General features: G+C 45.8%; 2 protein-coding genes across 4 annotated transcripts in view; both read right to left on the bottom strand.

The window, feature by feature from the left end:
- Nucleotides 1-2,098, bottom strand: part of RXRG (retinoid X receptor gamma) — a 32,937-nt gene extending 30,839 nt beyond the window's left edge. The window contains exon 1 of the mRNA XM_013190163.3: nt 1,963-2,098. Coding sequence (XP_013045617.3) covers nt 1,963-2,059 — 97 coding nt within the window. The 5' untranslated portion in view covers nt 2,060-2,098. The remainder of the gene's footprint in view (nt 1-1,962) is intronic.
- A 10,864-nt stretch (nt 2,099-12,962) lies between these two features.
- Nucleotides 12,963-23,310, bottom strand: LOC106041602 (E-selectin). Of its 3 annotated transcripts, none has more exons than XM_067001499.1 (12): nt 21,491-23,309; nt 21,152-21,218; nt 20,329-20,715; nt 19,460-19,567; nt 18,339-18,524; nt 17,811-17,996; nt 17,164-17,349; nt 16,407-16,592; nt 15,321-15,437; nt 14,875-14,896; nt 14,694-14,766; nt 12,963-13,147 (listed from the first exon to the last, which is right to left on the bottom strand). In XM_067001499.1, the coding sequence occupies exons 2-11, from the start codon at nt 21,186-21,188 to the stop codon at nt 14,709-14,711; spliced, it is 1,473 nt and encodes a 490-aa protein (XP_066857600.1). In that variant the 5' UTR covers nt 21,189-21,218; nt 21,491-23,309; the 3' UTR covers nt 12,963-13,147; nt 14,694-14,708. The 3 variants fall into 3 exon arrangements, with proteins under 3 accessions (XP_066857600.1, XP_066857601.1, XP_066857599.1); XM_067001500.1 differs by lacking the exon at nt 12,963-13,147 and adding an exon at nt 13,291-14,343 and having other exon boundaries at nt 15,321-15,425; nt 21,491-23,310; XM_067001498.1 differs by lacking the exon at nt 12,963-13,147 and adding an exon at nt 13,291-14,343 and having other exon boundaries at nt 21,491-23,308.
- Nucleotides 23,311-24,418: the final 1,108 nt, after the last annotated feature.

The raw sequence follows: 24,418 nt of genomic DNA, 5'->3' as shown, positions 1-24,418 counted from the left end.
CACCAGGCAGGCTTCCTTCATCCCAAGGGATGAGAGCAGGCCAGTGGGATTGAGGGCTTTCTGGCTCTCATGATACAAATCAGCTCTTTAGGTCTCTGAGCCTTGGACACCGCTCCCTGTCCTTCACTTACACGCACACCTATTTGTCCAGGGTTCCGTAAGAAACGGAGCCGTCAGCACCCAGGAATATACTTGCAGTTTCTCAAGTATACAGTGAATCACCCCCGTAAAAAGGCAGGGAATCTTGCAAAACTGATGGATTCAGGCCATGCAGGTCACAGGGTGCCAAGCCCTGTCCCAGGCAGGGCAGGAAGCTCGACAGAAGGAACACATCTGGTTTCTTTCCTGGCTCACCTTGCAGACGATGGTGCTAAAACCTTCAGGGCAGACATTAGCAAAGGTAGGTGACAGCGGGGCATGCAGGCAGCTGATAAACCTAGGGCAGCTGTGCTCTGCCTGGACTTTTGGGGGCAATCCCCACCCAGGCCAGCTTTGGGTTTGGATTCCCAGGATTCAGCCCTGTAGTGCAAAGAGACTGGCTGATGATGCCTTGGCACCGGGCTGCCCTCGGTTGGGGCACTCACTGCATGCCCGAGCACACGGGTGGCAGCACCAGCAGCACCCCCCACCTATCTGCTGCACCACATCGGGGTTATTTGCAGCACCCCATAATTCCTGGGCGAAACAGTGCGTCCACCTGCTGCTGCAGCTGTTATTAACGGCCAGGAAAATCGATTCCAGCGTTGTGCCACTGGCTTACCCGATAGACAGGAATCATCCGAACAATGTATCATCTGATGCTAATTAAATTCCATATCGATACGGATACATGACATATATTTACTAAGCAAGAAGCAAGAGACATTGCTGTTTTAAATCTTATGTGACTTGGAAATATATAAAGGCAACTCAATATATTCCCCGTGCTCAGGATATGGTTGTACATATACCGTAAAGAGCTCACATGCAGTGGAGGTAGTGAAATACATTGGGTCAGTTCGAAACACAAACTAGGTTCAAACAAATCTGAAATGAACAAGATTATTTTGACAATTTCTAGTGGAATTCTCAACATCAATTCTCTCTCTCTCCATACATACACATATATATGGAAATGTATATGTATATATGCACACACATATTAAATACATTTGACCAAATATTTATCCAAGGAGACTTTCAGTTTTTGGAGAAACAGCCCTTTGTTAAAAGACTTATTCTCAAAGAAAATTCATGACTAACTTTACGCTTAACTTCCACCCATCCTTTATTAACCTTTATGAGCTGATCCCCACAACTCCTTTAATATGAGCCGTTGCAGGCCTCAACCCTACGTGCAGTGTCCCTTTCCACACCCTGAATGCCCTCCACTTCAGGAGGAAAGCACAGACTCACAGAAAACAGGTCTGGAAGGGACCTGGTAAGCTCCTCTCACCCATCTTCCTCCCCAAATCAGGACATGGGGCGGTCAGTGATGGAGCTGCCACCTCCTCCCCAGCCCAGCTGTCCCTTCATATCTCCTCCACTCCGTTAAATAGTTCTTCCCAGTGCCTAACCTGTTTCTTCCCTCCTACATCAGAAGTTCATCATTTTATAACTTGCCCCTGGTGTTGAAGACTTCTGCTGCTCCTCTCTCCTCTCCTCACTGAGCAGCAGTAGCTGCTCAGCCTTTCTTTGAAAGCCCTGACCTCCAGCCCTCCCACCATCCTTGAGACTGACTTTCCTGCAGATCCACGTGGCTGCGCCTCACAAAGACAAGTCCCCTACACCTGCTATCAGAACTGTACCTCTCCTCGTCAAGCTCAAGAAGAAACTATTGCTGAAGGAACAGGAGAGAGCAGTAGAGCGGTTTCTTTCCAAAACCTGCACCTGAATTAAATTCCCATTGAGGCTCAGCCCAGCTGGCATCCCGCATTGCAGCTCAGCACGACCTATTCGCACGAGGACAAAGCAAGGACTTACAGAAGTGAGGGAAGGAGCCCGTCTCCAGGGAATAAGGAGCCTGCGTGCCCGGCTGCATTTCCAACCTGCGTCCTGGCTCTTCAGAGGACTCAACCATGAAGGGAGGTTTGGGATCAGCTCTCCCATCCACGCTGGGCTGTTGGAGAAGGAGAGGATCAGAAAGAAAGGAGTGTTTGTGCATGACACAGCAGCATCCTCACGATCTGTCCTAAGTTACAAATTTACCTCCCAGACCTTGACCAGGGCTGGGGTTTCCTGTGTTTGCTCTTGGGCTCCTGTCCCTTTGGACAACAGGAGGTGTTGCAATGCCGGGGGGAGGGCTGGCTGCGAAAGGCTGCGCGACACAAAGGAGATGGTCCAAAGCAGCTCTGCTGAGAATTTGCCTCCTGGAAGCAATTCCTTTTCTAAACCTGGCTTCTGATGGAAGAAAACCAAGCAAACAACTGTCATCCCATCATGAGCAGCCTTGGGTTGTACCCAGCCTGTCTGACTTCAGACTGCGATAGCTGCTGTCCTTTGAACTCTTATCACAGCTCCATAAGTCGCCCATCTCGGTTCTGCTTTCCTCCTCCTCTCTTCTTTTCTCTCTGCCAGGTGCCCTTTTTTCTCCCATCTGCAAACATCCTCACTCTACAAGATAAAAAACTTTGCAGTTAGGAAAGTAATGGTGCTAGCCACCTTGCTGCTGGACTCCGGGGGAGACCAGGCATAGCTGGCTTTTGCCTCAGAGAAGCTGTCTGAGGACTGTGGGGGCAGGTGACAGGGGAGAAATGTCCTACATGCATTCCTGCGCCATGTCCTTGGCTGTGTACAGGTGACCTGGACAGACCCTTGTCTCCAGAAGGCTTTCAGAAGACAACCAGCCTGTGCTGCAACCAGTTTTTCTTGTGCTGAAGTTTGAGCCCCTGGCTCTGTCTCTGTGCCTGCTTATCTCTGTTACACTCTCAAACCCTGCGTGGGCGTCTGCCTGCATCTTCCCTCCGCGTTTCGATTTTGCTAGTCCTGATGGAGAGGAGCTACGAGCAGATGGAGAGGAGCTACAAGCAAACAACATTCCTCTCCCCTGTCTGCACTGATAATCTCGGGAACTCATCTCCTCTGTGCTCCCCTCCAGGCTGTGTCAACATCGCCGGGGTTGCGGAGGGCAGGATTGCACCGACTGTGCTGCCCCATCCCGTACGCCGTGTGCTGCCCGGCCCAGCACACCGCACCGAGAATATTCCTCTGGGGGATGAGTCAGAGCTGTGAGGGGTTTGTAAACCCCTCCCTCTCCTGGATTTCTCCATATTTACAGCAACAAAGCACGCAGGTCCCAGAGTGCAAAGTGATCTTGAGACTTCTCCTTCCAGAGGCTTTCAGAAACCAGAGGCCCTGCATTGCTGTCATCCCCTCAGATCATCAAACAGAGCATTGCTAAAGCCAAGGTGGACCACAAAGCCTCTTCCACATCAGTGCCAACCACTGGGACATCTCCCACAGGAGAAACAGCCCCAGGGAGTCCAGGCAGACAGAGCTAGCAGGGATGTCAAAGTGCTGGTTTGACTTTGCTTGCATATTCAGGGAACTCCTAATCTGAAAAGGCAGCAAATTCCCCAAATTCATGTTCTCATGGACGTGAAACCCTGTAGGGATGTCCAGATTGGAGCCAGGACGTGAGAAAAGAGACATGGAAAGACGAGGCACCCTGTGGCATCAGCTCTGGGCCTCTCTAGGAACCAGAGAAACCCCGAAAGCTGTCTGCTGTCTCTTCTCACAACAGGCATTTCCCCTCTTCCATCCTTAAACTGCCATGGGTGAGATGGAGCCAAACTCCCCTTTCTTTTACCCGGGAAGGACCGTCCAGCACCCAGAGCAGTAGTGCAGGGCTCCAGGTCCTCTCAGCCCTACCACTGACCTTGCAGATGCACTCCGGTTTGCTGCCCCAGTGCCCACAGACTGCAAGACTTCCCTGCCCTGAGCTGCTGCGCCCGGATCCCTCTCATGTTCCCTTCCCCTTCCTCAGACCAAACATACAGCAGCAGATGCCAGAGAGCGGAGCCACCCCAGAAATCAGGCTGCGGTGTTAGGTGACACGGCTTTAATATGCGACAGGAGCCAGAAGAAAGGCTGCTATGAAACACTGCTCCCTCAAAATCAGAAACCTCCACGCAGAGCACTTTGTGTGGCTGTGAGCAGGAGTAGCAGGGACGCGAACTCTGCCTGCGAGCACACAAAGGAGCTGAATCAATGTCCTGATGATACAGCCCAGCAAAATAAGCTAATGATGGACAGGACTGCAGGTTTTCATATGTGAGGGAAGGATTTACAGTGATACCAAAGGAATTATTTCAGCCCCGCAGTGGCAATACCCACCCGCTTCCTTATTATATTTTATTGATCTTGCCCTAAATACATGTGGCTGGAGGAAATGATGCATAAATTACTAACGAGTTAATTTCTTGCTCCAACACAGACTCACAACAGCCCTTTGAAGGGGAACCAGGAAAGACAATGTGTGAAAGGATAAAGGCAATGAGACAAGCTTGGATGTAATAATCCCATGTGAATGATTATTGCTGCAACTAATGTAATCTAATAATGAAGAATTTACGCCAGATGTCCCCCAGAATATGCCAGGCAGACTCGGGATTCAGCAGTGGATCCATTTCTAAGGAAACCTTGTTAGGAGGAAAAAAAATGCTGTTGTTTGTTTGTTTGTTTTTGTCAAGCAAGAGGCTGTAGACCTTTACAGATGGAGTCACAATAAAAGCATGCCGTGCAAAGCTTCCTGGGAGCATGTTCATTAGGCCTGATTGCAAATTTGTTTTCAGGTGAAGTTGAAGATGTTGGGTTTAGCTTATACAGCTCCTAACAATCTGGGACCAGCCTGTTTCAAAAGCCAGCCCTTGCCCCAAGCCAGAGCTGACACCAGGGTTTCCCCTGCGTCTCCCTAGGGTGTGGAAGGAGGCGCTGGGAGGGCAAGTGAATGAAGAGTGGAAAATCACCTCCTTTTTTTTGTTTTCAACTTGCATCCTTCCTGCTCCCAAAGGATCCTGGACAAGAGCTCCATCCCTGTCCCAGGGCACAATATAACCCATACAGCCCTTCCTCCTCACACGCTGCAGCATATAGGGACACCACATAGAAGGGAAAACACAGAGAGCTCTGCACCAGAGGTGCACCATGGCGAAGCCATGCTGCAGTGTAATAGGACCAACTTCTCCTTGGCTCTATGCTCTTTAGAAGCCCGTTTTGTAGCCTGCAGGTTGAGCACAGGTCTGGTGGAGCACTGCCAACCACCCAAGTGTTTCATGAAGACCTGAGCTAGACCAAAATTGGTGCCCAGAGAGCAGACAGGAGCTGGGATAATTTGTTATTTCAGATCCGGCACCAATGGGTGCTCTAGCCTGGGGACAGACAGGGTTAGTGTATCAAGGTGTGGGGACGGCAATGCCAACTGGCACCGATTTCCTAGGCAGTGTGTTAGGTAATCACAGACAAACCACAGACCTGACTTCAACACTTCCTCTTTGTTCAAAAATACACAAGCCTAATTAAAAAAAAAAAAAATTAAAAAGGCACAAAGCACGCTTTTTGCTCTCCCTCCTTGCCTCTTTTGTTATTCATCACCTCTTTGAAGATATTCCATACCACCACTCCCAACACCTATTCTGGTCACACTTTGTGCTTTGAACCGCTGTTCTTAATTGTTCCTTTTTAACCACTGCTTTTTAAGTAGCTTTGATGGGAAGAAGGGGGAAGGGAAGCGTTAGCAAGATCCAGATCCACTACAGCACAAAACGCTACATCCAACTTGAAAGATTTGTTTAAGCCCCATTAACTTAATTGGGACTTAACGTCTTGTTCATTAGTTTTTGCAGAAAATCCAGAGATCTCCACAATGAACCTGCGTGACTCCAGCACTGAGTCACGGGCACTGCACGAACGTGGTTTGATTGTGTCAAAATCACAGCCTCGGCGCTTCTCCCGTGATCCTCCTTTGTCAGCTACTTTGATAGCGTAGGCTGCTTGTCTATGTTGAAATCAGTTTCACGGGGGCTCTCTGATCTGCCTGTGCACTGCTGTTTTGTTCTAACAGGCACGCAGCAGCTCCAAGGGACTTTGCAAACAATAATACAAACACAGGTGCACTTAGGACTTGCAAACCCTGATTTTAGCCACTTTGCCCGTCAGGTGCCACCGGGCCTAGAAACAACTTACAAACAGGACCAAAGATCAGACCTAATTTTAGTAAGCCTTTGGGCTCTGCGTCCCCTGACTGTGCTTGCTTTGATGAAAGATGATCATAGGATGAAAGGAAGCAGAAACCCAGCTGGCACCTGCTGGGAGGGCAGGGAGAGGGAATCTGGCAGACAGGAGGTTCCTACAGAGATTGCCAACACTACTACATGTCTGTTTTGCTTTTTGGGCAGCATGGCGAATCCAAAGGTGATAAACATTTGGCTTGGCTGGCCAGACAAGATGTGCCCGCATCGGATACTGCACTCTCCCTCCTTGCTTGCTAGCATCTCCGCACCTCTCAAGGCAGCCCCTTCTGTTGTGCTTCAAGTCCCTGAGCTTCAGAGGATCCAGGCTCTGCTGGAGTGAAACATGTAGGTGGGAATAGCTGCTCCCTTACAAAAGCGGGCTGGCTGGTTGGCTGGGCTCCTCTATACCAGACATTTGGACAACTCATTTCAAATTTCAGTTTGCAGCACAACACAAGGATTTTTATTAGAAGACATGTTCGAACCTCAGGCAGCTTTGAGGTTATTGTAGCGTTTTTAGGACAACATCTTTATTTGCAATTCAATTTCATGAAAAGACAAATCTTTAAACTGGGAGTGATTTTGTTCCCCAAATACTTTCAGTGAGGAAGAGCAAGTCTTTGAAGTGAAAAAGCTTGCTGTTGCCTGAGCACTGAACAAGGTTAGCGAAGATTGTTGACTCTCCTTTGGTTGATTCGAAATCCCAAGGAAAACACTACAGCCCAGTTGTGCTTTTTAGCCAAAGAGCATTTGGAGTGTTCCCTTTTCACCAGTCACGATGCAATTTCTTTCTACAAATACCTAGAGGTTTTACCATGCCATCAAAAGTGCAGGTGAGCTGGCTTGATACACTTATCAGCCAACCACCTGCAGCTGGAACAACTCACTGCCCCTGCAGCAGCAGTCAGCAAGTAACATCCTGGGACGGAGGACAGGCACACAGCTCAAAGATCAGAGCTTTCAAAACCCTCTCCTCACCCCCCCTGCTCTCTCTGGAGAGGAGGGCAGCACATCTGGGCATGAGCACCCGCAGCCCGGGCCCAGCGGCTAGGTTTTATGGAGGTGGTCTGGTTGCTGGGCCCCTTCTAGGGAGGAAGGGGCTGCTGATAACAGGACTGTGCCTGCACTCTATCTCAGAGCCTGGTGCTTACTTGCACCGGAAACAACATGCTAGGAACAATGCAGACCTTCGTGGAAGCTATAGCAATTAGGTTAATGAAGAGCTGGGGCTGACCCATATGTTTTCTGATCTGTTGTTCTTTGGGTCCCCTGTTGCACCTGTTCCTACAGCATCCAAACACCCTGAAGGCTTGGATTTTCCTGCACCAGACACAGGAACAGAAGGACGGCCAACCCAGATCACTGGCACAAGGTGGAGGCATAAATTGTTCAGACTTAGCCACCAGTTATGCCAGGAAATTAAACCTAGTGCTCATCCCTCCAAGCCAGTATTAGAGTAGCTAATAGCCCCAGCGTGGGATTTCTGAAATAGCCACAGATTCAGACACCAAACTACTCCAGCTCGCCAGGACCTGCAGACCCAACCCCAGGGACTCCTTGGAACATCCCTGCAGCCCCCCAGATCCCTCTCAGAAAGCCCCTGCTTTTTGCACAGGCTTGCAGTGCAGAGCACCAACCTCCACCTGCAGCGCCATCCCTCTCAGCCTGGGACAGGGGTTTGGAGTAGGCAACTTCTTGGGGCCCCTCAAATCCTATTTCCCAGGATCCTCTGACAAGTTTTTTCCCCAGGTGCAAGCTCAGGGAAAAAGCTGCCCTTCAGAGCTAGCTTTGCTCATTGCAAAGTCCAGGGGAGTCTACGCTCCCCAAACCCCTCAAAGACAGAGGGTCCATCCCTGCCCAGTGCACTTCTCTGAAGCACAATCACCTTCCAGAGCCACGCTTCAACGTTGACGTGAAAGCAGAGAATCCGTTTGCCATTTGCAACCATCCCCAGCTCATGCTGGAACACGAATAAAGTGCTTGAAAAGTCCCCAGAGACCCTGTCGCCAATTTCCATCACCTGCCAGACGGCACAGACTTGCTCCCACAGAGCAGACAAGGAAGGATGTTGTGAAGAGTCATTCACCATTTAATGGGCCAAGAACCAAAATCTGCAAGGAAACAGGAAGTAAAAGTGACAAAACAGAGGCAATGACCAGCCTGGTGTGCGTGTGCACGCAGGAACGCGTGTGTGTTATTAGCTTCCTCTGGCAGCATCTGAAACACTTTTGTCAGTGCCTGAAGGACCGCCTATGAATCTGATGCAGCCAAACTGAACAAATGCTGCCTGCAGTCTGGAGAAAATAGTAATCTGTCTGACTTGTTCTCGGCACTTAACGTGCATTCAATGAGCCAGATGCTTGTTTGTAAGTAATTACAGTTCCTTCACAAGAAACTTCTTATGTCCAGTAGGTTTTTAAAATCTGGATTTTAAAATCAATGTTTGAAAAGACGGATCTTTTAACCTTCTGGTGTGTCAGCTGGGATTTTACACCACTCTGCACAAAACCTAAACCCTCTATTCTGGCAGGGCAAATGAAACAGCACTGAATATTCCTGAAGAAAGAGCTAAGAGAAGGAACAGAAAACTAACCAGGCCGATCTGTACTGACCTCAGCAGTGATATCTACCTGCCCCAGTTCAAAAGAGCAGAGTGACAAATGTGTCCAGATGAACAGCTGGCCTGGCTCTAGTGCAAATAAACCACCAGCCTGAGCAAACTCTGCATGAAGAGGATGTCTGAGTAGCGCGTGCAAAATGCACTGTGGCTTTGCCAATTACTACGCAATGCAAACTGCCACTGTTTCCTCCAAAGGCACACGGTGAAGGTCTCTCAACTCTACCTCAGGCCCTGTCCCCGCCAAACTTGCAGGCACTCTGTAGGCTTAATAATTCAGCCTCTGTCAAATGGTGTGGCAAGTGGTCCGTGGATTAGGAAGGAAACAGTATCCTCTGCTACATCTGGTTGTTTGAAATAGTTTTGTCTTGCCAAAAGTGAATAGCTGTGAAGTAGCAAAAATCTCCTCTGTTCTCTGATGCTGACCCAGCAGTTCCTAACTAACCTGCAGGGCTTCTCTCTGCTGCCTTTGAGGGTGATCTAGATCAGACTCCGGCCTGGGAACAGCTCTGCGATGCAGACAGCATTCCCTGCTCTCCTCCCTGACCATCCCAGAGCCCCCGGCACGAGTTGTGACAAGGAACATCTTGAGGATGGGGTAGAACCCTATCCGTCTGTCTTAGGGTTTCTAGGATCACTCCCATTGCCTTTTTGCTAAAATCATATCGCTTCCCCATGGCGCATTTTGTTATTCATGTGAACCTAGCATTTCATCACGTCTGATTTTTATGTTATCTGGATTGTTTGCACTGACGCGCGATAAGATGAAGTGGGGACATCACAGCTCCATGCAGCATTGGCTGCGCTGTATTTCCCTCTTGGTTTAGGCCAGGCTGGGCTTGATTTCCCAAGATCCCAAAGAAAAAACATCCTGCCTGATTGCAGCCCCTCCTTTCCCAGAAATTGCTCTGTAGAATAAGCCCTGAACAAAGTGTTTCCTGTCTTCTGTTTAACCCTTTTCCTTCTACCCAAGTGCTCCATGACCCAGGCCTGCTCCAAAAGGCATGGATTTAGCACAACTCCCTCCTCCTGCCCACTCAAAAGCTGTCAAAAGCCCAAAATGACAGCACTAGAGTGCCAGAAGCAAGCAAGTCACCTGCAATTTCACACCTGCCATCGCTGCTTTCATGGCAGCTGGTGAGGCGAGAAGTTGATGAAGGTCCCACTTGGCCCAGGCTGAAAGTCAAAGCAACTGTTGGGCTTTTCAGGGAATGTCCTTCCCTGAAGTGGGAAGGCAGGTAGAAAACCTGCTGGCAGCTGCCCGGGGGCATCTGTTGCCTTGCTGAGGAGGTGTCTGTGCTTTTTTTGCACACCGACCTGTTCTTGGCAGCAGTTTTCCTGAGCTGGAAAAAAACATTGGCCATCATCAGCTGTGGAAGCACTTTCTGGGCTGTGGATTTCTCTCACCACTGGAGCCATGGCTGAATTGTGCTGGCCAAGTCTGCCTCCCTCCTAGGCAAGATTTAATAGCACCAGGTGAGTAGCAGTAACAACCCACCCATTTTGACTCCACTGGCTGAAGCTAACCTGCAATGTGCTCATTTCACCCTAGATGCCTGCATGGGAGGGGCTGTAAACCAAGCTGCAGAGCCCCATGGTATGACTGCAAATGTTGCAGGCTGGACTGCAGCGCTTGCTGTTCTGCCCTCTACTGGGCTTTTTCTGCCCAATACCAACAGGAGGTTGGTAACCATATCGGCAAACCTACGCTGTACTTCTCCTTTGATGGGAAATATGGCTCCCAGGGAGCATGTCGTATGTTTTTGTGTGTCTCTGACAGCTCTAGCACTCACTGTGGCAACATACTCCTCCAGACCCACGGGTTGAACACCCCTCACGATGTACCCACCACCAGCCCTACATTAGCAGCGTGCTCAAGCCAAGAAGCAGCAGCCAGTCCCCTGCAAGAACCAGAGGAATCCAAACAGGAGCGAGACAGAAAACAGACTCACAAAGGCCTGAGTATGTTGCGTTGCACAGACATTAAATGTCGCAGTCTGGCCTCCTGGCCCTAATATCCTCTGACAGCTCCCAGAGCAGGAGCTGAACAGGTTAGTGATTTGTTCGTGACTCCAACTCCTGCAGAAGCTACTGCTTCAAAGTCCCTGCTGCCAGTCCTCTGCAAAACACGCAAGGAGCTGCAAAGACTCGCAGTCTCCAGAGCCTGTAGAAGAGACCTACCTTTGAGAGCTAAGAACCAGTGGCCAAATGCTGGGTCTAGTCCAGCCTTTGAAAACCAGAGCTCTGGAAGGCAACTTCAGCCAGGTCCTGGTAAATGACTGCTTGTTTGATGGCTAACCGTTTGTGAAAATACAAGGCAAACCCCAATGTGGGCAGGGTTTAGACTGTCCATGCCACCAAAGAGACACCTACCCCAAACCAAACACTACCTGTCTTTGACGCTTTAAGTAAAAGTTTGTTTCTAAGTCCCCTTCCGTTGGGCTGCAGATGCAAAAATCTAAAGCGGCCTGGGTAGCTCAGCTCATCAGGGAAGTGTTAAGTGGTACCACAAAAACCATCCCCTCTCTAAGCAGCAAACATGCAGAGCCGTGAAAGCACACACACACGCCTCCCAGTTAATGTCACCTTCACAGCTTCCATAACTCACAGCACAAGCAGGTATCTGTTCCAAAACAAGATGCCAGGCAAAGCAAGGATCCTGTTCTGAATAATGCCATGGGCCCAGGAAGCACTGAGGAATTTGCAGGAAATAGAACAACAGGAAGTAAGGAAAGTCCCTCCAGCAAAGACTGTGGACTTTTGGTGGTCGCATGGCAGCACGCTGTTGATAGGAGCAATACAACAGAGTTACGAAGTGACCGTCTGGCAGCAAACATTCCCATGGCCACTCTTGCCAGGGCAGGATCTAGACAGACAGCAAACAATAGAAGAGCTGAGTTGACAGTCACAGCGATAGAGACATGCTCATTACAAAAACGACTTCCTGAAAACCCTAGAGGCCTGGACACGCCATGTCATCAGAGCTGGCAATTCATATCCTGAAGCAGGAATAAACCATGCCAGAAGGGGACCAAGAACCAATGGACCTGGACAAGTACAGATGGGGGTTTTAACTACACCCTGGAATAATGTTAATTTTGAGGATAGATGTAGCCTGCATGCCACTGGAAGGAAGGGGACCTTCTTGGGGGGGGGGGGGAGGGGATCTGTCCTTGGTGATACCTGCTGTGAGAAGGGGAGAAATGCAGGACTAATCCTGCCCAAACAGGGTCTCACTCTTGCTGCCTCCAGAAGTCACATGGGATGAACATTTGGAGTGGGATAATTGTCTAGTCTCTTTTCTGGTAGGAAAGGTCCTATAAGATTCCAGGCGAGGTAAAGAAAACCTGCTAGAAGCACCAGCTCTGGTCACCTCCTGAGAGAAAAGCGGGGCTGTCCTGACTGCAGCAGGGTAGGAGCTGTGCTGGCCTGGGCAGCTGTCTCCAGAGGACGCTACAAGACTGTGCATGTAGAGGACAACAACAAGGACAGGCTGGGGGACCCATGTGGTGGTTTAGCTCTCAAAACAGCTCCTGCAGGGATTCAGAGCAGGGCGTTTCGGGCTAATCTCTACGTCCCCTCAGGGAACCTGAAGGATTACTGCTCTACATCTGCTCACACGGTTGGGCCCCACCTTGCCGCCAAGGCCGGGGGAAGCACGGGCAGCCACTGTGTTAATCGGTTTGGGATAAACAGCAACAGGCACTATCCCTTGTGGTGCAGCAACTCCTGACCATCTCCCTTGCTCACTGGCCTGATGGCTTCTCTCGAGTCTTGCCTAGGGCAGGAACGCACCTCATGTTGCCTCAGGGGCTGGCTCTTGGCAGCTGCTACAGAATGCTACAGCACAGCTCCCTTGGCTGTCTCAAGGGCCAGGAAAGAGCAGCTACAGCAGTGCCTGGCCATCAGCAGCACCTGGCCATCACTAGCCTAGGGCAGTCTGGTTATAGCCCAAGCCAGGGTGGGAGTGGAGGCCCCTGGATAGTCACCCCAAATCCCCAGAGCTGTATGTTCACCAGCTAGCCCATGTTCTGCCAGCCCCCACTAACGTCCCAGCAGAAAGGCCTGGGAAAGTCCTGCATGGGTTTGTGCTGTTAACTATGCATCAAGGTCACCTACTTGCTTTTCCTTCTGCTCTCCTCTCCCTCCTGAGCATCTTTCTCTCCAAGCTCACTGCTGGTCCAAGCACCTGCTTTATGGGATGCATCACTGAGCCTTCCTCCTTCCTTTCAGGACCGGGAATGCTGGTTTGGGGTCTAGCTATGACTGTGCTGGCTCCCAGGTAGTCAGTGCCATCTGCCGGCTACTCTTTCCTTGACTGCTATGAAAACATGGAAAGCTGAATAAGCAAGCTCCCCAGACTTCCTTTTTAACCAGTCCTTCCCCCATACCCTCATATTCTGCTCCTGAAACCACATAGCCACAGTGCACATTTAAAAGATGGATGTTTTCAGAAAAGGAGCATTACATTTAAAACATTTTATTAAATAATGTTACAAATAGAACAATACATATCAAATTCCAAGTCAAGCAGATGTTTAATTTATGATAACTTAAACATAACTTAAGACTCATTTAAAGTCCTTTAAGAGCTTTATAAATCATACTTGCTATATATATATACACATACAAATCTGAGACTTCCATTTTATTTGCAAATTATATGCAGGCGTGTAATCTTACAAACATATCTGACATTTTAAAATGGCCTGTGCCCAGATCAGTGATCAGAGACCTACTCAGGAACAGGTGCTTTAAACATTTGCTGTTAACAGCACAGAAATACCCACAGTAAAAATCACTCAAGAAATTAAATATTTATATATACACACCTGTATTACAGTAATCCCATGGGGATGAGATCATTTCAGATCTACTTGCTGCATTCAGAAACTGAAGTACCTATTACAAGCACCAACATTCCTAGTGCTATTAGCAAAAAAGTCCACAAGCTTTCTGTTCTGGGACATGCAGCAGAAACCCAAATAACTGTCCATTTATGTCTGGGACATCATCTTAAAATAAACTGATTTCAACAATAAACCAGATCAATGGCTTCAAAGCAATTCAATGAATGTTTCTTAATCCCAATTATTTTGTTTCTGCAAGTATAACCCATATGTCTCCAGAGAAGGCATCTCCAGCAGTGTAGGAAGTGATGTGAAATAATGCATGTCTTCACCTCACCAAGGTACCTTTGAGTAGAACAGAGGAGAAACCAGCCTCCTCTTTAGGCAGCAGCTTACTATTTGCTCACCATCTGGACAAGAGATGGCAAGCTCCCAGTTATGATAACTACATGACTGAATGCAGACAGTATTTTGCCAGAAGGCCAGAATTTTGCCCTCTGCTTGTTTGTCTTCAATGAAAATACCAGACAGCTTGAGTTCAAAATTTGAGCAATACACAAGGTGAATCATCTTGTCAGCAAGAGGTAAAAACATCTGGACAGCTGCTGATCTGCATGCAGTTTCATTTCCTGAAAACCTGAGACATAAGTAAAGATGGCTTCAATTCCTGCAGAGAGAACAAAATTCCGCTATAAATTAGAAAATTGGCATAGATTTGTATTCTCTCTCATGTCAGAGGAATTTTGTATGCAGCAGGCAGCAAAAATGCACAAAAGTGTTCCTAATGTTATATACAGCTAGACAGGCAACTCAGCACAATCATCCTTTAGGAGCTGAATAACCATTTCCAAATAAATTGACCAGCCTCCTTAGGAACTTTTATGCAATACCAAGATGCATATTAGGTACCCCAAATGCATATTGCTATTTCTGCAAATGTATAGCAATTAACAGTTCTGATGACTTCTGTGATTAAAAGGAAGAGAACTGGGAAGTGTAGCTCTCTTGCATGCTTACCTGAAACACCTGGAGTTAAACCATCTTGCCAGCATGCTGGAAACTGCCTTCAATAGTAAGGCTCTGGCAGCTGCTATAAAACAGAAATGAAAAGTACTTTAGTGATAACTGTTATATATCAAATGGATTTTAGAAAAGTGATTCCAATGCTTTTCATGCTGATTTTTGAGACACAACTTACCTGGAAGGAGTGAATTTCTTTGCTGCAAGAAGAAAAAAATATTATCATTTCAAGATGAAAGCCCTCTCATGCAAACTTTATTTTAATTAAAAACTTTTCTGAATATTTGATAAAGAAACATCGATCTAACAACAAATCTCATAGGCAGTTATTACTGTGTTATTAGCCCCGTCTCAAAATCCCACTCACTTTCCCTGGCAGTAATTACTGATGAATAGCTGTTGCTTTCCCCTCCCCTCTAATTATTTTCTTAAATTATTATTTTTTTAAACTTTTGGATGTTTAAATGCTCATCGTAAAGCCAAATGTAGCACATATGCAGGCTTTCTGAAAATAATTTTGTAATTTGTTTAAATGAGCTTTTACTTTTTCAAAAAGCTTTTTGAATCTGGAGGTACCACACACACACAAATCAGGAAGGTAAATAAAACAGTCCAATCTCTTACCTTTTTTTCTTAAACGTCTTGCTAGCCAAAGGAAGAATGATGCTGCAGTCAACACAGAGGCACTTGTGGCTATTAAACCCGCAGAGACATAGTTGACTTGTTTGGCTTGTCCAGAAGCTGAAAGAAAAAAAGTTTCAGTGAGACCAGGATGCATGTGAAGTCTTTGAAACCCTGTTTCTTCCCTTTCCTTGTGCTCTTCGGAAGAAACCAAAACTGCTGCTTGTCACTTGCTTGTTCTATCTCTTGCTGAGATAGGGGACATCCTGTGCATAAGATGAAATGCTACATACCAAAAATTATCCCACCTGTTGCCAAAGCAATGGCAAGGCAATAGGCTAACTATCCCAGGGTCTGTCTAACCTCCAGCCACAAGCTAAAATTTATGCTTTTATTTTTTTTTTCCACACTCTGGTTTATATTGATTCCTGCTGTGGTTTCTTCCTCTTCGAAGAGTTCCACTGAAACCAATGAAATTATTCAAGACTCTAAACTATGCCCAAATAAAGGGGAGTTGAGCTCTTAGCATGTTAAGCAAAGACATTTCATGTGGGCCAAGCATGTGCCTAACTGAGAACAGAGACAGCTCTTACTGCCTTGGATGGGAAGGCAAGGCTGAGACTTTTGCCCTGTAAAATTACAGCCTTTCACAGAAAAGCTCTGTGAGTTTCTTGGGTGAACTGCTCGGCTGAAGACTTATCATACCAACTTTACAAATCTATACTTCTTCCACTGAGAAGCAGACTGAAGAATGCAAAATCCCTACAAAGTTATACTTTTCTAGAAAAGCTCCTTATTTATATGCAAACAGCTCAAGATTAGAAATATTTTATTAAAGAACAAAAAAAATCCCAAAGTCAGGTTAAGGCTTCTGTTATTTTTAAGAAATCAAGATTTCCCAACAAGACCTTCAAGGAATTTTCTCCTTTATTTTCAAGGAACATATTCTGAGATTTCATTAGGCTTTTTTCTTTGTGCACTAGAAGTTCTAACTCACCGGTTGCTGTTATCTTCTCTACCCTTACATATCTCCTTCTCTTGACTAGAAACCTAGTAACACTTTTCTGTGCTTATTCATAGATAAAGTACCTTCACATGTGGGTGGACTGGCACTCCAGTTTCCTGAGCTACTGCATTTAAGAACATGAGAACCACGGAGCTTCCATCCTTCTGAACAAGCGAAGAGGCAGGATGTGTTGTAAGTGAAGTTCCTAGTATCAGGCGAGCAAACCATAGAGCCTTTCTCAGGACGCGTCAGTGCTTCACATTGTACAACTGAAATACAGGAAGAAATGGTTAAGAGTCCTAAAGTGCCTTTCCTGTCTTTGGCCCTACTCTTTGCACTAGTAAAGTACGCTACTTTCAAAGTAATTTGAATTTAGGGTGGAAGCAGTTCACAGAGGCAAAACCAGACATTTTTAAGGCAGGGCAGGTCACAGCTGAAAGCATAAGAACTCTATTACCTCTAACCTCTACTGAGGCCATGATACTACCTTGCACACCCAACCAGGGCTGGAGAGTGACTGAATTTAACCTGGGCCCTCAGGGAATAGGATTTCAGTGTGTTGCACATTGACAAGGAAATATTTTCCAACCCAGTAATTCTTAACTTTTCTTTATTCTTTAACTTTTCTTAACTTTTTTAAAAGTTAAATTCTTTTTTAAAAAGTTTTTTTAAACTTTTTTTTAAAAAAAGTTTTTTTTAACTTTTTTTAAAAGTTAAATTCTTTTTTAAAAGTTTAAATTCTTTAACTTTTAATTCTTAACAGCACAGATGTCTAAGGAATTCAGCATGCTCATGCTGATAGCCCCAAGTGCTCGGGTGGGCAGGGATAAGGAAAGGTACCTTCACAGGATGGCTGCTCCTCAGTCCACTTCCCAGAAGATCCGCACTGCAGTCTGGCTGGTCCTTTCAGGACAAATCCTTCCTCACAAGTGAACGTGCAGTTGGTACCCCAGGTGACATTCACAGAGGGATCGGAGCAGTTCACAGAGCCATGAGCAATGGGTGTTAAGGCAGGGCAGGTCACAACTGAAAGCATAAGAACTCTATTACCTCTAACCTCTACTGAGGCCATGATACTACCTTGCACACCCAACCAGGGCTGGAGAGTGACTGAATTTAACCTGGGCCCTCACTCAGGGGATAGGATTTCAGTGTGTTTCACATTGACAAGGAAATATTTTCCAACCTTGTAATTCTTAACTTTGCATTTTGGAAATGGCTCTGACCACTGTCCTCCTGCCAGGCACTCAGTGCTGGAGGGGCCCTCCAGAATATAGCCCTCCTGGCAGTGGAAATCACAACAGGAGTGACAGACAAGATCTCAAGGGACATGGTCACAGGTCATGAAACCTGGCCAGGTTACAGCCTCACACCTCACAGCTGTAACATACGGATCACAAGAGCAGTCAGCACAGATATCTAAGGAATTCAGCATGCTCATGCTGATAGCCCCAAGTGCTCGGGTGGGCAGGGATAAGGAAAGGTACCTTCACAGGATGGCTGCTCCTCAGTCCACTTCCCAGAAGATCCGCACTGCAGTGTGGCTGGTCCTTTCCGGACAAATCCTTCCTCACAAGTGAACGTGCAGTTGGTACCCCAGGTGACATTCACAGAGGGATCGGAGCAGTTCACAGAGCCATGAGCAATGGGTGTTAAGGAAGGGCAGGTCACAGCTGAAAGCATAAGAACTCTATTACCTCTAACCTCTACTGAGGCCACGATACTACCTTGCACACCCAACCAGGGCTGGAGAGTGACTGAATTTAACCTGGACCCTCACTCAGGGAACAGGATTTCAGTGTGTTTCACATTGACAAGGAAATATTTTCCAACCCAGTAATTCTTAACTTTTCTTTATTCTTTAACTTTTCTTTAACTTTTTTAAAAGTTAAATTCTTTTTTAAAAGTTTAAATTCTTTAACTTTTAATTCTTAACAGCACAGATGTCTAAGGAATTCAACATGCTCATGCTGATAGCCCCAAGTGCTCGGGTGGGCAGGGATAAGGAAAGGTACCTTCACAGGATGGCTGCTCCTCAGTCCACTTCCCAGAAGATCCGCACTGCAGTGTGGCTGGTCCTTTCCGGACAAATCCTTCCTCACAAGTGAACGTGCAGTTGGTACCCCAGGTGACATTCACAGAGGGATCGGAGCAGTTCACAGAGCCATGAGCAATGGGTGTTAAGGCAGGGCAGGTCACAGCTGAAAGCATAAAAGGCAGCAGACATTAGTCTGGAACAAAGTGAAGTGTTTTTACTTTCCTGAAGCTTAGCAACATATCCGCTGCATAGAAGCGGCTTTAGAAAGGAGACTTACTATCCTGCCATTTCAGAAAGTAGATAGGAGTGGAAAGATCTCAAAATGGAAGACTGACTGTTTTATAGGCAAGGCTGTAAATTCATCTGCAGCTCATGACAGCAGCTAGTTACTATCAAAAGTTTTCCCAGTTTGACTGCTGCTTTGTGATGTACGAGGCTTTTACTTCTTCTAACAATAGCTTATTGTATGCTGAACACCTCAAAAATAGCTATTCAGGAGTACTTGGCCTGATGTGAACAGTCAGACAAGATCATCTCCATTCCCTGTTCTCCACTTAAAGGCAGAAAAGGTTTTCCCTACATCATAGTCTAAACCAGGACTGGGACATTGGCCATTTTATCTCTTCAGGATGAGGGAGACCTGTGTGCTGCAATACAATAGCATCTTCACCAGAGAATTAAAGTAATGGACCAGAATCTCAGTTTGTATCCACTATGAGCTATGTATATGTATCCACAGAGCTATGTATAATGTGGAAATCCCATCTATCATTGTGTTATAAGGTCACCTTTTCATGATAGAAGAGGGGCAGACCAGTCCCCATAAAAATTACAGTATACTGGTTTCAATTTAGTCAGCTCATAGCCTTTTTCACACCGAACTGTGCATGACAAGTTATAGCCAGAGCTCTTCAATGAATGGTTGCACTCAAGATTCCCATGATCAAGTTTCGGTACCTCATCACAAGTCTTAACTTCAAAGAAGCACAAGGTACAGAGTCAGTCTCTTTGGCTAATGAGGCAAATCAAGCCAGACAAACTGAGCACTAGCTAGCATGACCATCACCCCAGCTGGAAAGGAGGATGAAGTAATCTTACCAAGTTCACAATTCCTCCCATAGAATCCATCTTTACAATCGCAGGTGTAATTGTTAATAGTCTCGTTGCATTTCCCATTGCCACTGCAGGTAGACTCGTTGCAAGAAGCTGCAAAAAAAAATTCAATCAAATAGAATCAGCAATGGCCACTACTGAAACTTGGTTGGTGCTTCATTTATCTTTCTGGAACTAAACGAGCACTTTGTACAGCAAAAGAAAGTCAGGGAATTTTGCTACATAAGGCTATCCCGTCATTTCACAGAATCATTTCAGAAATCAATAGCTTTGACAAACTAGCTCACAGGGAAAGAATTCCACTGGCTGGAAACTCCATGACCACTTGTTCTCAGTTATTAGCAATAATTAAAATGCAAAAGGAACAATATACTATGGGGTATGCAGAAATCCTCAGAGACATTCTTCATTAACTCACCACAGCTCTGATTTGGCAGATATTTCACTTAGATTTATTTTTTGACCTATCAAAAAAAATAGCCATCTCTACACAAATCTAAACCAGTGTTCTGTAGTTAGCAGAGAGAAACAGATGCCTCCAAAAGGACAATTCTCATCTAGCTCAGTCACCTACTTCAGAGTAGGATCAGTCATCTTCTGGAAGAGCCTGTTTCTCTCCACTGGTTATGGAGAGGGTCTAATAACTCCCTTAGAAAAGATGTATGATATTCTGGGAGCTAGAAGGTAGGTGAGATCAATCCAGCTCTTAGAATAAGGTCAACCTCAGCTCTGTAATGATAAATGTACTGGTGTTTACAGGGTCAGGTAGTTAGTATGTAAGGCCAGGTTAAACAACCCATCCCGCTATCTCATCTCCACAGGAGCTCACTGAAAAGGACTTTCTGATACCATACCTCTATAGCACAAGGCGACCTTCTTTTTGTCACAATTCTGATCATTCCATTTGCCATCATCCTTCCCTCTTTTGATGTAGATTTCAACACAGTTCTCATTGTTTCCTGTGTCATTTGGCTCACCGGCAGCCCAGTTTCCATCATCATCTCCCAGTGGTTCGTTTGTTCCTACCCAGGTCCATTTACCATTAATTTTTCTGATTCCAATCCAGTAGTAACCCGGATTGGAGGGTAAGATTTCATTGAGATAGTCGTTTTCGCTCTTATTCTGAATGGTAACCAAGTTAGTGTGAAACGTTTTGCACCACTGCTCTGCTTTATCATAGGTCATGTTTGTATCTGAATAATTGTATGTCCAACCATTCACCCCCTCCAGTATTGTAAGCCCTGGAACAAAAAGATGGCAAAAAGTTGCTATCAGACTTTTTCCCCTCCTTCTCTAGGATAGGATCCATAAAGCTCTACAAATATTGCACATTTGTCAATATCTGAAACTGCACAAAGTTAGCAGCAATTATTTTATAAATGATTAATCAGCAAGCTTCAAATCAGGTATGTCACCATCAAGCATAGCAACTTACTTCAGCCTGTGAAACTACGTCTGTTTACACAAAGCTCTGCAGACTTCGTAGTAAATCATAGGAGCCAATTACATCTCTGACAGGTAAGCAGGGTAACGTGCCATTGTAGCTACTGCTTTCTACGGGAATCTAGCCTCAAGCTAATTAGGTCACATTCAAAAAAAATCTGCTTAATTCTGAGCTTAAACCCAAGCACACTGACATTACCACCCATCTAGTTTTCTGCAGACATATACACTTACCATAAGCAAGGAGAGAGAGGAACCACAAGCAAGTCATGTTTCTGAGTTTTGTCTTTTATGCAGATGGCTATGAAAGATCAAAGGAACACATTTGTACAGAACATACACTGCTTTTTTACAATTCAGTATAAAATATCATCCACTTAATCTTTTCTGCATTTAAACAATCATTCTCAAGAATTAAATAAGACAGCAGTTCTTGGGAGATTAATCATCTAAAACAGTTCTTAACATCAAGATAGTTTTTAAATAGCTTTTTAAAAACTAACAGAATTCTACCTATCCAGTCTTCCTCTAGCTGAGCAATGAAATATAATAAAACACTCCATATATACTCACAGGTGTAGTTGTATTGGTCAGGTGCTATAGAAGTCCTCTAATATTTAGCAGGGACTGCTGAATATTAGTTAGCTAAACTCCTGAATATGGACTTGAAGATTCAACTCAAAGCGTCCAGACTCTGTACCCCTTGCCTTTACTCCTGCCTTTTATTCTCTCAGCCAGCCTGTCCTTCATGGTACGGGAAATCCCGCATAGAAAAAAAATTCTTGGAAAACCCCAGGATCACATCCTTACAAATTAAGCTTGATGTTTCCCCTTGCCAATCAACCCTCCCACAAAAACTTGCCGTGCTGACAAGCTGCCAAGTGCTGGATTACAGTTTTACTGACAGAAGCACACAATTCCAGGATATCAGGAAAGAACAAGAAGAGTTTGCTGCATGAGTAAGCAGATTCCAACTTTTCTCCTAGAAAGTTTTGCACCCAAGAGGTACCAGCTCTTTGGGCATCTCAGTAAAAAAGGCACTGACATCAAAAGCTGGTTAACTAGTTTGAGTAAAAGATGAAAATTGCAGCACTGGGCAAGCCCTTCCTTGTGGATCACAGCACGCTGTGCAAAGTTCCCATCCGTGGTGAAGTTCACCAGCTCCAGATTTACTAGTGGTCATACAGGGTCTTGTTTGCAATATAAATTCAGTTGCTGATAACGGTGAAGCTCAGAATGCAGGCTTCGCTTTGACCTTGGACAACGTGCTCCGATATCCTCATCTCAACAGAGCTACAATTCCTGACCAGGAGCATGCCATATTTCAGGAGGACAAGACAATACGCTAGTCATATACTGAATTCATGCACATTGATTGTGGATACACTGATGAATTACACCACTGCGTAATGCAGTCACACAGCATCCATGGCATGAGGCACACGCCTGAGTAGTCACAGACACTGCCATAGCTGGTTGGTAAGCAGTCACAGGTGACGCAGAGTGCACCTGAGAAGGCAGCAAGCACAAGGATCACTAAGTCCTCATACAGTAGCCTTCCAGCTGCACCACTCCACCATCCTCCTGCACGCCTTCACATGTATGCCACAAAGGTGACAAGGTCAGTGACTTCCCACACTACATACAACACTACTCTCGACTGTCCTCACCTAAGAATCTTTCTGACCCCTCTTTGTTACAGGAGGTCCGCTTGTACTCCAGCAGATGGCCCAGTTGCCAAATCAGTGCTCCAGGCACAAAGATTCACCCATAGGGGTAAGGTTTAGCCAGGCTCAATGCTGAAAAGTCTCAACAAGCACCATCAACAATAGGACGACGCAGGGCATCACCTACTTCCTATCTGTAAAATGGTTACAGTTTATAAAGTACAGGTTGAAATACATATTTTGGAGGCTCAGCCTGTATTTCCAGAATGAAGTGAATGGCTACTGGACCCCAATTTAAGATGTCAGGTGATGTCAATTTCCCAACCAGTACTATGGAGGTATTATTTCACTAGCTCAACACGTGCACCATCAGCATCACCCTGGCACATACCGTACTGCACTTCACCACACTAGCATCCTAGCAGCAACTGATTGGCTTGAATGTGCACTTCGTTATTCGGGTTCACAACTGCTCAGCTTCACACTGTAGATCAGTTCCTCAGCACGTATGAGGGAAGGACTGTCATTTGGTCTTCCAAAAGCATTATTCCCTTTTATTAACCCATGCCCTTAGGGATGGTGAGGGATATGACAGATCCCCTGCACATCACACTGTCAGACCATAGGACACAAAATGGTCTCCATTATCTATTAGATTGGATGCATGTAGGGTATCTATAGGCTATCTTCTAGGGTAGGCATGTAGGGTATCTATAAGAAGCACACCTACTTCAGCAGATCTTTTCCTCAAAACTAGGACAAGGCATAGCACATTCTCTTTAAATTCAGCATAACAAGTGCCCTAAGAATGGAAATATATCAACCTATTTCTAAGTGAGTTATGTGAAGATATGCCTTTCAATACCAGCTGACATCTACCAGCACTCTATTCCACCTGGAGTTGGTGATGGTAAATATTACAGCAGAACAGGTAGATCAGGTAAAGGCATAAAGTAATTTCAAGAATTGGCTTTTCCTTTTGTTGAAAAAGTGAAACATTTGTAAACACCCATAGCTTCATAAATCTCTGCCTATTAAGAGAAGGCAAAGGAAAGAGAACAGAGTAAGCAGTATACTCTAAAACAGCACCACTTCGTATCAAAATACGAGTTTCCTAGAAATTGCAATGAAGTCCTTGAAAGCCTGTCAAAATCAGCTACCGATTATCAGAGTGAGAATTAAAAAGAGCATACTGAATATTTGCAGGGAGAGGCAGATGTGAACTAGCAAAGCTAGAATCAGACATGCCATCAAGAAACTCTGAAAAGTTGAGGTTAACTCCTGGCTATTCTACAGCCACATTCTGTGACCTCAGGCCTGGGCCAATTTCTTATAACAACCAGACTTCCAGAGACTTACAGTTAGCATCAGGTCAGAACTGATTTCTTTAGCCTCAGCTGCTCATCTGGAAATTGGGAATGAAAACACTTCTTGTCTGCCAACCTGTCTGTCAGTGTTCTTCAGACTGTAAACTCTAACAGACTGGTACTTTTAATGCATCTGTACAGTATATCACACAGCAGGGCAAAATTCCATGGGGTTTGTGTTATCCTAATACTATTATACTAATGATAAGTTTTGATAGAACAGCTATTTTCTTCTCCTAAAATATTAATCAGGTGTTATAGATGTAGACACGGAAGAATTATAGACAATTCCAGAGAAGTTCCTATCCCCTCCAGAGCCAGAAGAGGGAAAAATAATTCACTTCTTCCTGGAGATTCACTTTTTCAAACTGTGTTACAAGCTTCCTACTGGTAAATGCTCATCCTTCTCATGGCAGAGGCTCTGAAGTTGAGTTGAAGAAACTGTATCAGAATTGCTTTACCAGTGG

The sequence above is a fragment of the Anser cygnoides genome, chromosome 8 (genome assembly GCF_040182565.1).
Source record: "Anser cygnoides isolate HZ-2024a breed goose chromosome 8, Taihu_goose_T2T_genome, whole genome shotgun sequence".
Taxonomy (NCBI): domain Eukaryota; kingdom Metazoa; phylum Chordata; class Aves; order Anseriformes; family Anatidae; genus Anser; species Anser cygnoides.
Note: the sequence above shows the minus strand (reverse complement) of the source record. Positions and strands in the feature narration are given on the sequence as shown.

Bases quoted from the DNA above. Each gene is read 5' to 3' on its own strand.
- LOC106041602 (XM_067001499.1), bottom strand. From the start codon at position 21,188: ATGACTTGCTTGTGGTTCCTCTCTCTCCTTGCTTATG. The intron at 17,997-18,338 runs GTACCTTTCCTT...TTATGCTTTCAG, and splicing joins GGAGCAGCCATCCTGTGAAG to CTGTGACCTGCCCTTCCTTA. The intron at 15,438-16,406 runs GTACTTTATCTA...TTTTTCTTTCAG, and splicing joins CAGTCCACCCACATGTGAAG to CTTCTGGACAAGCCAAACAA.